Here is a 17977-nt window from a genome sequence, read left to right as displayed (position 1 = left end):
TCAACTCTAAACGAAATTAGTTAATCTTAGGGGTATAAGTGTCTTTTACCCTTCATTAAATGAAAATAAAAGTGGTACTACGAATGTGATATTTGTGGCAGTTTCCCTTCACATTTCTACATTTGGTTTGTTAATGCATTAATCAAGAATATTGAAATAATATCTAAATATCTCTAGTTTCAATATTAGAACAAGAATGACTTTGATCTCAAAATAATATTATCTAAACTAGAATATGATTTTTAATTTTTTGGATAGATCATAATCGAGAAGATTTAAGATGAAAACAATTATAGGTTAATTAGGCTTAATCTGAACAACCCAACTTTCGGGTTTGTATAACTAAATTAAGATGCAATACACTACAAGAAAACATATGTTTAATGATGACATAAGTCGTAACTCAATATTCGACGTAATTTCGTGAGTTTACGACGTTTAGTAAGAAATTCGTTGTAATATATTTGTCTTAAATCAGACCTAAAGTTACAAGGCTCGTATTTATCTCTAAATAATCATAAACAATTGTTATTAATCCATGGTACACTTTCAAAGTAAATACGTTGTTAAATAGTCTTAACTTTTACAACTGTTTAACATTGTTTTCAAAAATTGGAGAAAAATTGGAAACTAAATATACATAATTTAAATTACAAAAAAAATAAAAATATTTTAATACTTAAAAATCCCCAAATTATATTTAAAACATAAAATATTTATAAAAAATAAGTTTGAAAATAAAAACCTAATTAACGGTTCAGGTTGATATAAAGAGCTCCGAACTGGTGACATCAGTTGGTGGTTCAGTTCCGCCAGTTCCTCCATGGGGCGTTTCTGGTAAATCCTGAGGCTTTGGCGTCTAAGCGTCCAGTCCCACATCGGGGTTTGCCGATGCGATGATATTGAACAAACTCTCCACAGACTCACAAATGAACCCTCGTATTATGTTGCCCTTCTTGGAGAGTTGTAATGACATAGTTGGCAGCCGTTAAATCTGTACGGAGCTGAATAGAATCTTCATGTCTCTGGGCATATGACGATGTCGTCCTCATGACATCGTTGACCGAACCGACTCCGATAATCTGTTCCTTTTACGGGAAAACCTGTAATATATTTAAAATGTTTAAAATACAAAAAATAGAATAAATAAATTTCTAAATAATTGAAAATATATTATTTACCTCCTAAAAAACTCTCATCCATCTCTGTCGTGGAAAATTGGACGGGTGTGCCTTTCGGAGTGTTGCGTCAGCTGGGTCTGACACCCTTTGATCTGAGCCACTACTTAATTGTGGATCTTTTACGAGCTAGGATCCACAAAATTGCTTGTCCGCTTCTTGTGTCCAGCCTCAAAAATTTGGGAAGATAGTAGTTCTCCTCCCAGGCGGCATAAAATTAGATATAAAACATTAGATGCACATTAATATAAACTGAAGTTAAAAAAATAACATTTAACACTTAATATTTGTAGACGAATTCGAACGCCGGCATGTGGCTTCTGTCCTGACGTGTGAGGCATCAATAAATCGCCCTTGGGACCACTCATCAAACGGGACATGGAATACTGTGCAGCCTGTCAGATAGATTGAGGGTTAATCCAGTAGCGAACGAGGCCATCCCAAACTTTGGTGAGGAAGACGGGTTTCACTCCATCTCCTTTGAACTCTCAGAGCTCCTTCCAGTCTAAGAGGAAGTCTGCAAAGGTTTCATTGTCTTAGAAGTACTTCACTCCATCCCAAACTTTGTACACACCCTCTTCACTTTTTTGTTAATGGCAATAGACCAATATCATTTTTTCTGAAACAAAAAATCTCTTTATAAGCTAAATATAATTTATTATTTACTTTTAAAAAGAAAGAAATTTACTGCAAAACACTTGAACCAAATGGTCCGAATGTATTTCAGTGTGTGACTCCAGTTTGGATGCGGCTTGACGAAATAATCTTTGTGGTGTCGGAAAAGCTCCAGTCTACTCTATAGTAAATGCCAAACCTGAAAAACTAGAAAATTAATAGATTAAAAAATTTAAGAAACCAAAAATATAGTAAAAAAAAAAATACAAAAAGTATCAATAGGTGTTCGGTGGTTGATCGGGTTCCAATATGTCTAAATCTTCTCTTCCTTGCTGGACGAGAAGATCCGACAGTGTACCAAACATACGGAGCATCAGTTGGCACCATCAAGTCAGGATGAACTCCGGCATCAGGTGCATGAGCTGCTATCGGAGATGCAATGGGAGGTTTTGGTAGCAGAGATGATGGAGGAGGAGAAGGAGCAGTAGACTGTGGTGCTCTCTGAGACGGAGTCTCTGGGAATACATCAGGAGCCGATGGAGGAGCCGACATATATGTCCCATCTTCTCCAGTGAGAAACCTCTGACTGTAATATAGACACATTCCTCATTTTCTACTACACATTTGTAAAAAAAGTATAACATTTTAAAAATAAGTCCACAAGGTAAACTTATTCCAAAACCTAAACTAACTACGCAATAATGTATTGTGATTTTGCATAGTTTTAGCTTTGTTATTTCTTATGTATTCATCCATTTAGCTTGCATTTAGGTGTGTTTAGTATCTTTGCATTTGCATTGTGGAACTTTTGGAGCAGGTACTTATGCAAAATGGAGCATTTGGAAAGATGAAGTGAGTAAAATGAAGAATTAAGAGTCGGAGGAGCTCGTAGCGGCCAAGTCTAGCTGCCTCAGCAAAGGCAGCTAGATTCACCTATCCGTAGCGGCCACATCTAGCGGGCACTGCATAGGCCGCTGGAGAAACTCCAAATCAATCCGAGGAAAACTCCATTTAATTCCATGAAAATCCGGGGCACATCGGCCTGATCTAGCGGCCATAACAAAGGCCGCTATGTCCCTCTATACCTAGCGGCCACAACAAGGGCCGCTACGCCCCCTCTGAACTTAGCGGACACCCTAGCTGGCTCAACAAAGGCCGCTACGTTCACTTAACCTAAGAAGATTTTGAGTTTTTAGCCTCCTAGTATAAATATAACTTCTTTTTATTGAGAAAGAACATCCTTTTATCTATTGTATAACACTAAAACTTTTGGGATCTTTGGAGTTTATGCAATTTAGTATTTCCTTTATTCTGATGATCTCATCTTCAATCTTGATTATGCTTATATCTATCATGGGTTTAAGTGTAACTAAGATGATTAGTGAGTAATCACTTTTTGGATTCATGGGTTAGGATGATTATGATGATTAAGTGATGATCTAGAGTGTTTAGAGTTAGATTAATATGTTTCCTTGCTTGATTGAGTGATCTTAATGCTAGTCTTGAGTTGACCTCTTTTGATTAGAACTCTATACATTTCATTACCCGGAAGGTGTTCGATGAAATGTCTGAGCCAACTCAACTTGCTCTTTGCTTAGCCTACCAAAGGGATTTGATGTTAGGGAAGCTTAGATAGTCAAATGACATGTTCTTAATGATTGCTTGATTGACACAAACCAAAGGCATTTGATGTTTGATCAATGTGAGTAAATGAACATTTATCTTGATAAAGAACTTGTTTAGGATTGTTGTCTAGACGTAAAGAAATATGTTGATTGATACCTTGCCATTTTAGATTGGATCTTAGTTATTTGAAATCAAATTCCTAGACCCATGATTTCTCCTTTATCCCATTGCTTGAAAGTTTGTTAATTTGTTGTCCTAGAGTCTTGTTAGTTAAATCAAATCACTTCATTACATTAAGTGCACTTAGATTAAGTATGAACTTGTATTCTCTTTGCATTGAGACCACTTAGAATTGGATTGACTCTGAAATAATACATTGATTTGAATTTGGATAGAAAAATCTATAACGCCCCGACCGCCCACAGCTAATGAGCCCCCACGCCCGCTCTCTTGGCCCGTGGGCTCCATCCTGTCTGACGGTCGGTCCGTTAATTTTCCAAGGCTCGGAATCATTGTTTACTGACCCTGAAATCACCACCCGACCTCACACGGTATCGTGAATCACTTCCCGATAGGTCACCCATCCTTCCACTACTCCAGCTCAAGCACGCTTGAGACTAAGTCTTATTTTCTTGTATCTAGTTACTGATTCTCTCTCCTAGCTCTTTTGAATGTCAGGTGCATGAACTTGAGAAGTAGGGGACCATCAAATCTTATTCCAAGAGTTGAAGACATCAGAGTGGCAAAGGGAGATTGCAAGGAAGAGAAGAGAAGAAGAAAGGCAAGCTCATATGGACAGAGTGCAGCTTGAGATGGAGGGGAATCAGCTCCAAGCTAGAGCTATTGGCACCTATGATCAGCCTCATATCCATGGGAATAAGATGGGCATTAGAGCACGAGCTGTGGAGAACAACAACTTTGAGATCAAATCCAGCTTGATCAACATGATAGAGAACAACAAGTACCATGGTCTTTCTTTGGAGGATCCACTTGATCATTTGGACAAATTTGTCAAGTATTGTGGTTTGTCCAAGACCAATAGTATCCCTGAAGATGCTTTCAAGCTGAGATTGTTTCCATTCTCCTTAGGAGACAAAGCTCACACATGGGAGAAGAACATCCCAAGTGACTCTATCACCACTTGGGATGAATGCAAGAAGGCCTTCCTCAACAAGTTCTTCTCTACTTCAAGGACTGCCAAGCTTAGGAATGAGATCTATGGGTTTCAACAGAAGAATCTTGAAGGTTTTGGAGAAGAATACAAGAGGTTCAGAGGCTACTTAAACCAATACCCACACCATGGCTTCACCAAAGAGAGCTTGCTTAATACTTTCTACAGAGATGTCTTGCCTAAGTATAGAAGCCGGCTTGATACTGGTAGCAATGGTATCTTCTTGGGGAGAAATAAAGTAGATGCTGAGGAGCTTGTAGAGAACATGGTTCATAGTGATTCAGTCTACAGTGATGAGCATGATAGGAGCAACATAGGCAGTGGAGGAGATGATCAAAACACAAGGAGAGAGTTGAAGGCTCTACAATATAAGATGGATTTGCTTCTTTCAGAAAGAGCCAAACAAGAGAAATTGAACTTTGTTGGTGAACAGATTCAAGAGGAGACAGTTGTGGTTCATGAAGTTGATGGTCTAGAAGGTCAAGAAGAGCTATGTTTCGTGAATGCTAATGGGACATGGTACATGAAGGAGCCTAACTTTCAGTACAACAACTACCAACAAAAACCCTTCTACAACAACCAACAAGGAGTTTACCAAGCTAGCCATAACTACTCTCAAGGTCTCTCTTCCAAAGGAAATCAGTCTACACAAGGCCAAGCCGGACCTTCTACTTCTGCTCCACAAGAAGTAGCACTGATGCAATGTTGAAACAGATCTTGGAGTCCCAAACTAGAAGTGAGAAGCACTTTGGATATGATTTGAAGAACCTTCAAAGTTGATGGAAGCTACAATGATCTCAACAACAAGTTCTCAAACCTTGCTTCTAACTTCAAAGCTTTGGAAAACCAGTTTGCCTATGACTTCAATCTCCAAGCGCCCAATGGGATCTCTACCAGAGAAATTAGAGCAACACCCTAAAGAGTATTGCAATGCTATCCTCTCTACTACTTCTGAGATGGATTTGAGTGATCATAGGAAAGAAGTAAATGAGCTTGAAAGACTCATGTATGGAACATAAGTTGTTTCCAAGGCTGAAGCACAGATTGTGGAGAAGGTTGGACAGAGGGTTGAAGCAAAGATTGTGACGAGAGCTGAGCACAAGGCTGAGAAACTAGTTATTGAGAATGTTGTCAAGAAGTTGAAGGAGGTTAAGCTGGAAGAAACCCATGAGGTTGAGCAATCACCCTATGATAGGCTCCCATTTCCACAAAGGCTTCTCACAAAGGCTCAAAAGAAAGTGATCTCCAAGTTTAGAAAAGACATGGGTGTTGTAGGAGTCAAGCTTCCACAGATAACGAATATGCATGATGCTCATGTCCAAATGATGCTCATCAAAGACATTCTAGCTCACAAAGAAGAAGTAGGAGAGCTCCTAGACATCTCTACTATGCAGCTTGATCCACCAGTCACACCAAAGTCCCTTCCCAAACTTGAAACCCAAGGGAAGTTCACCTTGTCTTGCTCCCTTGGTAAGTTTACACTTGATGATGCTCTTGTTGATTCTGGTGTAAGTGTGAATGTGATCTCAATGGAGATGGTGAAGAGTCTTGGGATTGAGAACATGGAGCCAAACACATCCTTACTAATGTTTGGAGACTCCTCTTCTGCAACCCCAATTGGTTTCATCAAGAACTTTCCTTTGAAGATTGGAGCTTGCACCATTCCTATTGACCTCACTGTTTTGAAGATGGCAAATAGGAAGAGAGTCCAATTGATCCTTGGAACACAATTTCTCACAACAGTAAGAGCTTGCATTGACTTTGACAACAAGAAGGTCACACTTCTAAATGTGAACAAAGTTGTCTCTTACCCAATCAAGTCTCTTTTGATAAATGTTGAGTTTTGTGGAACCATCACTTGTGGAGAACTTCAACATGAGAAGATCAAAGATGAAGTGATGGCTAGTGAAAAAAAAAATTCTTGATAGAGAGTTGATAGACCATGGATTTGACCCATTTTCACCCATGTTTTATGGGTGTTTTTTCTACTAATTATTATATTATAGAGTCTATTTATTATATTTATAAAATCAGGAATGATTTGTAGATAAGTGATGATTTTGGAGCATTTTGGATCAAGCAACAGAGATGACCATCGAGCTCGACCATCGGTCGATATTGAGGAACAAATATCAATCGATGTTCACATCAGAACATCGATCAACAGCGAAGCGCGCAAAAAGCCAGTTTGGTCACAGCCGACTTGAAGCCCAAGTCTTCACCAATTTACAAGACTACCCCTGACGAGTTTTAACCTAATTAGATAAGTTTTGCCACCATGTTAGAGGCAGAGGGTGCTTTCTTGTGTTTCTAGTTTTATTAGTTTCAGCAAAAAGTTTTTTGGATTTTGATAGATTGGAGAGAAGATCCAAAGTTATAATTTGTGATTGGAACTCCATTAATATCTATTTACTATTCTAATAAAGTTTTCTTACCTAATTGCTTTCATGAATTGCTTGGCATGTCTGAGTAGTTCTACTGTTAGATTTTAGGGTTTACATAGGTTATGAGGGATTAACCCCAACTATAGATTGCTGAGTTGTGATAATAGTCATTAGGATTGTCATTAATGCATGTTTCTAGATTAGCTACCTAGAACTTGCCCTTGGATTGATAGACAAAAGCGATAGCTTCATTCTCATTCTGAAAACATTCTAACTGAGCTAAATTTCTTGCTAAGAGTAAGGCGAGAGCTGATCTAGTGAGCTTAGTAAGCATCATTCAACCCGTGAATAAAGCTTAACTAGAAATGTGTCGATCGATATCCGTACTGGATAATCGATCGACGGAGTGAAAGGTGTATTGATCGATATCCCTATAGGATCATCGATCGACACTACTATTGATCAAACACATTTGTTTGGGTCATTAGATCTAGTTAATAGACAAGTCCAGACATGCGAGAGATGATTGACTTGTTGATTTAGTAGTTTAGCTTTACATTATCATGCATGCAACTCATTAGGCATCTATAGGATTATAATCCCAAGTTTCCTGAATAAAAACCATAAGTCTATCAATTTTCTTTTAAGCACCAAAACCTCAACCAATCAATCGAGCAATTACTTGCTCAACAAAACTGCAAATTTACATTTTAAATCTTAAAACATCCTACTTAACAAATCGTATTAGATTCATTAGGTTCCCTAGCTCCTTCTGGATTCGATCCCTAAGTACTGCAATTGAACCTCTTACTTGAGAGAGTAAATTCACTCTTTAGGGTAATTTGAGTGATATCAAGAGCCATCTCATGAGATGTGTGATGAGCACTTGGACAGTGCTAAAATGGAGGAGGTGAGTAGAGACGCAAAGGCTACTCATGACAAAAAGAAGATGATGAAAGAACATCAATCTCCACCTCTTGATATGGTGCCACACACTCTAATTCTTCACCCAATGAAGCTCAAGGATGGAGTTATTAAGTACAAGATCAAATGCAAGGGAAAATCTACACCATTCTCAAGTGCAAAGGCCATCATCACTCCACATCTCCAAGATGACTCAATCAAGGTTCAAGAGCTTCTCTCTCAAGTCCTCACCATCACTCTTGAAGGTGGGAAAGATCCTCCTCTTCACTAGCCAATTGGAAGGAAAGTCAAACTAGAAACTTAAAATAAGCTCACTTGGGAGGAAGTCTCATGGTATCCTTTGTATATATATATATATATATATTTCTTGCTTTAGTGTGTTTGAATAAGCTTAGGGAGAAGTTTGGGGGAGTTCTCAAAATTTCTCAAAGGTCATGTCGAAAAGTCCAAGGTGACAACAAGCCCTCCCTCCTCATATCCCTTATCTCAACAAGCCAACTCCAAGCAAATGCATCTCCACCCTTGTAAATTCTTAGTTCCTTCATCTTTTATTTCTCCTTTGATCTCTCTTCCAAGTTTACTCTCACACAAGAGACTGTGCGAAGTAAATTTGGGGGAGAGTCTACTATCTCACATTGTGTTTTGTCTTGTTTACTTGTCATGAGACTCATTCATTGCATTGCACACTTATTTTCATAGAAAAAAATTGAAAGTTTTGAAAATCAAAAAAAGAAGCATTTAGTTGCATCATTTGCATCTTTAGGATTAAGCCTAGAAGCATTTAGATTGCATTCATGCATTGGGAGAAACTTTGTAAAGAGCACATGTCTAGAACTCAATTTGACATCCTAGCTAAACATTGTTGGGGTCAAAATCGGTCACGACGGAATCAATGTCTGAAAGTCCGTAAAAATCGAGTATGTCTTTCCGCAACAAATCATGCTCGGTCAAGAGAACGTCGCAACATATGTTCCCGAGATAAAGCTTCGTTCGAATTCTATTTAGATCAAACATAAGCCATCGGAAACATACCCAGACCAGTTACGGATAGGTCCGAGTATGACGATCGGAACACGGATGAACCAAGCTCGGTCATTACGCAACTACCACACATGCACGCTGTCCGGTCGCTACATAGCGACCGAGCTCGATCCAAAGCTCAGTCGCTACGTAGCGACCGAGCGTCTAGCGACCGAGCTCTTCCAAAACGTCGATACGATATTAGTCCATGCATTCTCGTCTACCCTTTGATGCTATCTCCCGAAGACCGTAGCGAACCCATTTCGTGTTTCCCGCCATTCAAAGTCATCGATCAAACTTTACCGTAAAAACCGCGGAAAGTTTGTTCTTTATCGAAAGAAGCCGTAATAAATACTTCGAGTCATAAGACGGCCCAAAGGGACCTAAGACATGACTCGAGGCCCAACTTATGATTTCTTAACCAACAGCCCGTAAGCCGCATGACGGTTTACGCTTGGTTCGCAAGGAAATATAAATGTCAAGTTTCCTCGGATAAATACGAAATTTTGAAGATAATTACGGAGATCGGAAAAATAGAATATCTCCATTTTTACGCTATGACGGCTTAAGGGCAGAAGAGGAAAAGCGCAAACCGACCTAGGAGCCAGTATATAAGGAGTCCTAGGCGAGAAGCATGGGAGGGACTTTTTCAAAGCAAACTTAGCACTTAGAGCAATTAGGCAACTTTCCGTTTTTGTTATTTCGAGCTGCGACTCAACTAGGTTTTGCAGTCTTAGGTTGTTAGAACTAGGAATCTCGCCGACAGCTATCATAGCTGAGGCTTCTACCTTGTTGTAACGCTCATACGCGAATTCGGAATAAAACTCCTTTTGCTCTCGTTTATGATTTCTTATTTCTTTTTGTCTTTACTTGTGTGTTCTGATTGCTTGGCGTGTGGTTTAACATATATCTGGAACCTCTGGGAAATTAGGGTTTTCCTAACTTTCCTAATTTAAACGGAAATCGACAGTGTGAATTTCGGTTCCCACAGTCTGGCGCTAGAAGGAGGGGGGGGGATTACTCTAACTCATAGCCGCAAAACGCTTGATCAAAACAATGTCTGGAAATACGAAAGAGAAAATTGCAGTTCACAACAACGCGGGTAAGAAAACTGTAGCCGCCACTTCGCCTATGGCCAACGCCTATGCAAACGCCACAGTTCTTGAGAAAATCGAAAACCTTGCTGCGACTTTTCGCCACAGGAAGTGCAATAAAACGAGCTCGCGATTTCTCTTTTTAAACATAAAGGGAAACGATAAATCTAATCAAACCCCGTAAGTTTGGCTCATTACCGAACAAAAGAAATCTCAATGCATAAGGGTTTTACCAAAACACGTTTTCCAAAAACATTTCGGAAGGATAAAAATTGTTCTCCCAAAAACCGCAGAAAACCCCTAGGTTAATCGCGGAAAAAAGAAGCGCAACAAATCGATTACACAGGTCGGTCGCTACGTAGCGACCGAGCAAGCACACGGCTCGGTTGCTACGTAGCGACAAAGCTCAAGCCAAGCTCGGTCGCTACGTAGCGACCGAGCACGCACACAGCTCGGTCGCGATGTAGCGACCGAGCTCCAGCCAAGCTCGGTCGCTACGTAGCGACCGAGAATGCACACAGCTTGGTCGCTACGTAGCGACCGAGCACGCACACAGCTCGGTCGCTACGTAGCGACCGAGCTCAAGCCAACTCTCCACTCGCTACGTAGCGACCTGTCAGGCCTCAGAAAAGTCCTCCTTTGCGTTGTCTTTTGAATCCTCATCGAAATGCTTTTCGTTTCGTCTCAATCGGAGTTTCCGTTGAGATTTTACGACGAAAACAAGTAGGACTCTTCTTGGCTTGCTTCCACTCGCTACGTAGCGACCTGTCAGACCTCTAGCTCGCTACATAGCGACCTGTCAGGCCTCAAAAAGCTCCTCCTTTGTGTTCTTTTTTGAATCCCGATCGAAACGCTTTTCGTTTCCTCTCAATCGGAGTTTCCGTTGAGATTTTACGACGAAAACAAGTAAGACTCGTCTAAACTCTTTCGCTTGCTCCTACTCGCCCTTACCTCCATCTTTGTGTTCTCCTTCAAATCTCGATCGAAACATCTCTTGTTTCGTCTCGATTGGAGTTACCATTGAAACTTTACGATAAAAAATAAAAAAACCCGCAAAGACTAGTTTTCTCGCGTGGATTCAGATTAATCGTATAATATGGCAACGGTTAACTTAACACCTTAGCCGCCTCAACTATACGATTACGTTGAACCTTTTTATTGACTTCGAATCAGTCAAGTTCGAAAGATAAATGTCAAGTTTCAAAGGATAAACACCAATATCGAAAAAGGCGAACATACACAAGAAGAGGAAGGGAAAATGAGCATGCAAAACTGAGAAGAGACAAAACTGCATCTTCGAGAGAACTAAGGTATTTGCGACTTGAAATTTTTGAAATCAGACTTGGAGTTTTCGTAGGAAATTACTAAGAAATAAAAACGCCTTTGAGACTGCCATAGAACTTTAGGGAACGTAAAACCTAGGTGGATAGTCTAGCGAACTAAGTCTTAGGTGATTTTTCCTGTCTCGATATATTATCCCATAACTGTTCGTCCAGATCTTACAAACCGATCTAAACTCTCCGAAAATCGAGAAACGATCGCCACGCATATCAAGCTCGCTTCCTAAGGAGAGAAAAAACTAGAGACATGAACGTCGTCTTAAAATCGATTCATTTCTGGCAATTCTCTCGGAACCGACATTTTCCAAGTCTTCAACCTGGAAACAACCAAATCACAGTCCAAGCGTCGTCTTCAAACTGACTCGGACTGTCGATCATTCTATTCCTCAAGAAAAAAGGGATGGAGTAGGTGCGTATACTATACTCGTATACTCTCATACTTCAAAAACATATTCAAACAATGCGATGTCTCGTCAAGATCAAGAAAACGCTTTCGACAAGAAAACACTTTCGACAAAGCAAACTCTCGTAGAAATATGCGGAAAAATATTCATACAATGCGATGTCTCGTCAAGATCATCCTAAAAGCAAACGACAATCAGAGATTCGTCTAAACGCTAGGAACTGATCCAAACCATGTTGGAAAAATTCTCAAAGACTATACAGCATCTATCATTGCAATCATTCGTTTAGAAAACCTCTGCCAAACTTCAGAATGAAAGTCGTTGATGTGCTGAAGTCATAAAGATCTTTTCCGATTTGATAAAATCAGTTTCGTATAAGAATCATTATACGAGAAATCTTCAGGCATCAAAGCATCACTCTCATTTTCCGTTGAACCAACCGACTCAAGGAAAAACATCAAAAACATTTGCGACAAAGTAAAATCAAGAACAAAAGTAACAGAAAATACGACAAAGAGAACACGTCCTCCCCGCTCGTCGACTAATTCTATCACTGTTTAACTGATTCATTCAAGAAACCTGCAAAAAAGTTTCGCGACTAGATCTCGGTGAAATAACCTTTGGTAAAACTCCATGTGTGACTCAGAGAAACTTTCACCGAAGAATAAAAACAAAAGTGAAAACGTTTCTCAAAAATCTGCGGAAAAATCGTTATTTTGAAATCTCCATATGTCGCGTCAATTTAATAAATTCGTAAAAACCGGTCGCCCGTTACTTACGCAAAAAATCTTTCGTATAATCAGATCATGTCATACGAAGTAACTTTCGAAAGTAAACGTAACAGGTTTTACGAAAAAGTACTTTCCTTATAGAAAAAAACCAAGCTGTATGATCCGACATTGGACGACCAATATAAACTTTACTTCCTCGCACCACGATCTGAAAGGTCTCATTCTTTAGCCCTGCGACTCACTAGCATCCGCTCTCATTCCGCTTGGTCACGTCCGAGCAGGAAATCACCCCGCAACTGACTCCGCACGGGCTCTGTATCGAGCTTCTTAGGCTTTATCTCCCTCGGAAACAAAGGAAACAACTTCCATAAGAATAAAGGAAACATTATACGAAACTTTCATCGTATAAATTAATCCTAAAGAGGAAAAACGTTTTCTACCACCATGGGCATACTCGGCCTATCAATCTCGATAAACGCCATTCGTCACTCGCCCAATTACGCCTTTCCTTCGAAGCCGAACTAGGTTACAGTATCCCCTTTAAGGACGATTCTAACCGACTTGACCTTATTGACAGCACGAAAGTGTCATGGTCTAATCCTTTGGCAACAACGTCCTTGGCTATAAAGCTGAGCACAGCCTTCATGCAAAACCAAAACAATTGAGCGACCACCGCTCCAATAACTTGACTGCTAAACGGTAATCCAGAATTTGTCTTGAAACGCCAAGTAACGATTACATAAACAATTATCGTACCACCCAAAAACGGGAATCATACGGTAAATTCGTCATAACAAAACTCAGTCCTAACAACCAAACAGTTAACGAAAAGGTTCCACTTGTCAAAAATCGACCAAGTTCCATATACTACAATTCACTTTAAGCCCGCTGTGTTTTACTCGTAAAATGCGGCATGTAAGGAAAACTCGTAACCGAACTCCTATAGCTATACGGAACATCCTCAAATAGACACGAAAGAAATCTCGGAAGGCCAACACCACACAAATCACGGTATAGGAGGATGCCTCTTTCCGGGGATAAATTTACGCGACCCCTTGGTCCTAACTCCTCGATAGCAAATCAAATCCAAACAGGAACAACAATTCTGGCTGCGAACATCCGTAGTCAAACCAGAATGTTTCCCAAACGCAGGGCTAAGACTAATCCCTTGCAACATCGCGAAACATCTTCAAGCCCGCGAACATTTCAAGCACAAAACGCGGCATACCAAAGAATAACAAATCTTCAGCATCGCGAGACGTCGCAGACGCCTGAAGATTCGTTCTTCGACGAAATTTCCTTCCTCGATAAAAACACTTTCTTGGAAGACTAGACAGTCATACGCACTAACATCTTCTCAAAACATATCTTTCGCGAAGACTCGAAACGGTAATTTTAACCATTAAGTTTGTTGCTGATCACAACAAACTCTTAACGTCCTAAACAGACTTAGCCATCTCATAGAGATGACTCTCGTACATCCGATACAAGGATAATAGTGCTGTAAAAGAAATCCAAAATTTTTGGTCAGCACTTCTAGGAGGCTTAAAAATTTTCCTCGGAGAGATGCTCGGTTCCAACCATACAAGTCGTATAAGCCGAGAACCTATCGCGGACTTTAAATCGGTATGGAATCAAGATGAAACTGAAACGGGATACGTAAGTCGAATTAGTCATCGCACCCTCTAAAACCAGGAGTAAACCTAGGTCTTGCCCTAAACCCAGCGCAATGGTCTCTAACATCTCTAGGCATAGTATCAAAAACCTTGATACGAGATCCCAAAATTTGTCTCTTTGCCAATATTCGAGCGTCATCAGAAATCCCGCAAGTTTACACACTGCGGAAAACTCTCGAAACAGATCACAGATATAGCAGTTCACACAGAGTTAGATTACGAGATGACAACTCGTAGTCTTCCTTCTACACCCATATAAAATGCCATCGGCAGCAACACGCCTGATAACCTCTACATAAAAACCAGACCGTAAAGGTCTCGCTGGAAAACTAGTCATACAAACCTTAACTCCAAGACGAACTACAAAAGGCTTGATCCCTTCAACAAGGGTATGTAGGCAGCCATCATAAGGCGCAGCCCCAATCTTATCGCGTTCTACTTTTAGAAGAGCGAGAAGACCACTTACCACAGACCTTTTTGACCATAAATTCCGCCTAACTCACCTAACTTGCCTAACTTGCCAAGCCACTCGCTAGAACCTCACGCTAGAAGCTCATGGTTCTAACAAGCCGGGGGGCTAACTGTTGGGGTCAAAATCGGTCACGACGGAATCAATGTCTGAAAGTCCGTAAAAATCGAGTATGTCTTTCCGCAACAAATCATGCTTGGTCAAGAGAACGTTGCAACGTATGTTCCCGAGATAAAGCTTCGTTCGAATTCTATTTATATCAAACATAAGCCATCGGAAACATACCCAGACCAGTTACGGATAGGTCCGAGTATGAAAATCGGAACACGGACGAACCAAGCTCGGTCATTACGCAACTACCGCACTTGCACGCTTTCCGGTCGCTACGTAGCGACCGAGCGTCCGTCACGCTCGGTCGCTACGTAGCGACCAAGTGTTCGTTCTGCTCGGTCGCTACGTAGCGACCAAGCCAAAGCTCGGTCGCTACGTAGCGACCGAGCGTTCGTTCCGCTACGTAGCGACCGAACTCGAGCCAAAGCTCGGTCGTTACGTAGCGACCGAGCTCTTCCGAAACGTCGATACGACATTAGTCCATGCATTCTCGTCTACCAGTCGATGCTATCTCCCGAAGACCGTAGCGAACCCATTTCATGTTTCCCGCCATTCTAAGTCATCGAACTTTACCGTAAAAACCACGGAAAGTTCGTTATTTATCGAAAGAAGCCGTAATAAACACTTCGAGTCAGAAGACGGCCCAAAGGGACCTAAGACATGACTCGAGGCCCAACTTATGATTTCTTAACCAACAGCCCGTAAGCCGCATGACGGTTTACGCTTGGTTCACAAGGAAAGATAAATGTCAAGTTTTCGCGGATACATACGAAATTTTAAAGATAATTACGAAGATCGGAAAAAATGGAATATCTCTATTTTTACGCTATGACGGCTTAAGGGCAGAAGAGGAAAAGAGAAAACCGACCTAGGAGCCAGTATATAAGGAGTCCTACGCGAGAAGCATGGGAGGGACTTTTTCAGAGCAAACTTAGCACTTAGAGCAATTAGGCAACTTTCCGTTTTTGTTATTTCGAGCTGCGACTCAACTAGGTTTTGCAGTCTTAGGTTGTTAGAACTAGGAATCTCGCCGACAGCTCTCATAGCCGAGGCTTCTACCTTGTTGTAACGCTCATACGCGAATTCGGAATAAAACTTCTTTTGCTCTCGTTTACGATTTCTTATTTCTTTTCGTCTTTACTTGCGTGTTCTGATTGCTTGGCGTGTGGTTTAACAGATATCCGGGACCTCTGGAAAATTAGGGTTTTCCTAACTTTCCTAATTTAAACGGAAATCAACAGTGCAAATTTCGGTTCCCACAAACATATCAAGTAGCTTAAGCATCTCTTGAAAAAGCTTGTAAGCTTCGAACCTTGAAAACGCTTCTTGAAACTTGTTGTTTGCTTGATGATTGACATTGTTCTTGAAACCAACCCCAAATGAATTAAGGCTTAATGAACTTAATTTCTCTTGCATATGGGCATTTGCATACTTGATCATGGATATTATACACATTTGCGTTATCTTTCTCTCTTTGTACCAATCTTTGTTAACCCAAATGGAACTCCCATACCCATTAACCCTCGCAATTCTTTGAAGTCAACATTAATTTGCTTGAGTGAACATTTTATTGATAGCATGTCATGTGCAAAATCTTGAGAGTATTAAGAGCGACAATGGGTTGTTCTCATCTTTTCTAGCATTATGACCTCATTTGAGCTAGCCTCTAGGATGGTTGTTGGGTTTGTGAGCTTAAATTCTTTTGATCTTGGGAATGAGAGAGATTGAGTGAAAGAAATTAAACAAAAATGGTGCTTAAAGAAAGAAACCCCTAGGGACAAAGAAAGTTAGAAAAGAAAAGCTCTAGAGTATAAATAGAACCCCCTCCCAAATCAAAGAAAAAAAAAAGAGAATCAAAGAAACAATAAGTGAGTGGAGAAAAGAAAAGAAAAGAGCTGAGCCAAAAATATCTTAAGTCTAAATAAAAATGGAGAGTCCCTAGTTGGTTTAAATCAAAGGAGAGAAAAGAGTATCATTGGGTGAGAGATGAAAGTGAGTGTATTTTGGGTTTGGGGATGATGAAAAAGAAATGGTAGAACTTGAAACTATTTAGAAAAATGGTAGAATGATGAGAACAAATCATTGTATGCATGAATTGCTCTTTTTCTTAGATAAATTTTTCATAATGATTTTGTTTCTATTCTTGAGTGTGAGTCACTGTAAAAAAGGAATGCATTTGAACCCCATTTTTCTTCACATTAGACCATCTTCTCTCACCAAGCCAAATGATTGAGATCAAATATCCATTTGCAAGAATTCACTTGTGTTTGTGTGTTTGAATAAATGTGAGGGTTGGCTAAGGAACTTGTTGGTTGAATGGCATTATAACTTGTGTAGAGATAAAAGAGTTTTCATAGGCCTTGAGAAGCTAGAGTGCACTAAGAGAGTTGCTCATGCTATTTGCTATGTTTCCCTTAGGATATTAAGTTGAAGGCTAGAAAGTTTTCTTTTGGTTATATGCTCCCTCCTTCAAACCTCATTTCCTTCTTGGCCTTGAAAGTTTACTTGTGGACAAGTAAATGTCAAGTTTGGGGAGTTGATGTATTGTGACTTTGCATAATTTTAGCTTTATTATTTCTTATGTATTCATCCATTTAGCTTGCATTTAGGTGTGTTTAGTATCTTTGCATTTGCATTTGCATTGTGGAACCTTTGGAGCAGGTACTTATGCAAAATGGAGCATTTGGACAGATGAAGTGAGTAAAATGAAGAATTAAGAGTCAGAGGAGCTCATAGCGGCCAAGTCTAGCGACCTCAACAAAGGCAGCTAGATTCACCTATTGTGGGAACCAAAATTCGCACTATCGATTTCCGTTTAAATAAGGAAAGTTAGGAAAACCCTAATTTTCCAGAGATCCCGGATATCTGCTAAACCACGCGCCAAGCAATCAGAACAAGAAATAAAGACAAGAAAAATAAGAAATCGAAAAGAGTGCAAAATAGATCTTATTATGAATCCGCGTTTGAGCGTTACAACAAGGTAAGAGCTTGGGCTACGAGAGCTGTCGGCGAGATTCCTAGTTCTAAAACCCTAAGACTGCAAGACCTAATTGAGTCGCAGCTCGAATAACAAAAACAGAAAGTTGCCTAAAATTGCCCTAAGTGCTAAGTTTGCTCTGAAAAAGTTCTCCTCCCCTCGTGCCTCTCGCCTAGGACTCCTTATATACTCCTCCAAGGTCGGTTTTAGCTTTTCCCTTCATGCCCTTAAGCCGTCTTATGTGAAAAATGGAGATA

General features: G+C 40.2%; 1 protein-coding gene and 1 non-coding gene across 2 annotated transcripts; one reads left to right on the top strand and one right to left on the bottom strand.

The window, feature by feature from the left end:
- The first annotated feature begins 4210 nt into the window (after positions 1-4210).
- On the top strand, positions 4211-6515 carry LOC106368047. Its single transcript, XM_013807930.1, has 5 exons — positions 4211-4544; positions 4665-5109; positions 5441-5573; positions 5622-6086; positions 6135-6515. The coding sequence occupies exons 1-5, from the start codon at positions 4211-4213 to the stop codon at positions 6513-6515; spliced, it is 1758 nt and encodes a 585-aa protein (XP_013663384.1).
- Positions 4619-4725, bottom strand: LOC125592099. Its single transcript, XR_007327949.1, has one exon. It is a non-coding gene; the product is annotated as a small nucleolar RNA R71 (small nucleolar RNA).
- Positions 6516-17977: the final 11462 nt, after the last annotated feature.

The sequence above is a fragment of the Brassica napus genome, chromosome C8 (genome assembly GCF_020379485.1).
Source record: "Brassica napus cultivar Da-Ae chromosome C8, Da-Ae, whole genome shotgun sequence".
Lineage (NCBI taxonomy): Eukaryota > Viridiplantae > Streptophyta > Magnoliopsida > Brassicales > Brassicaceae > Brassica > Brassica napus.
This window is presented reverse-complemented; position numbering and strand designations above follow the sequence as displayed.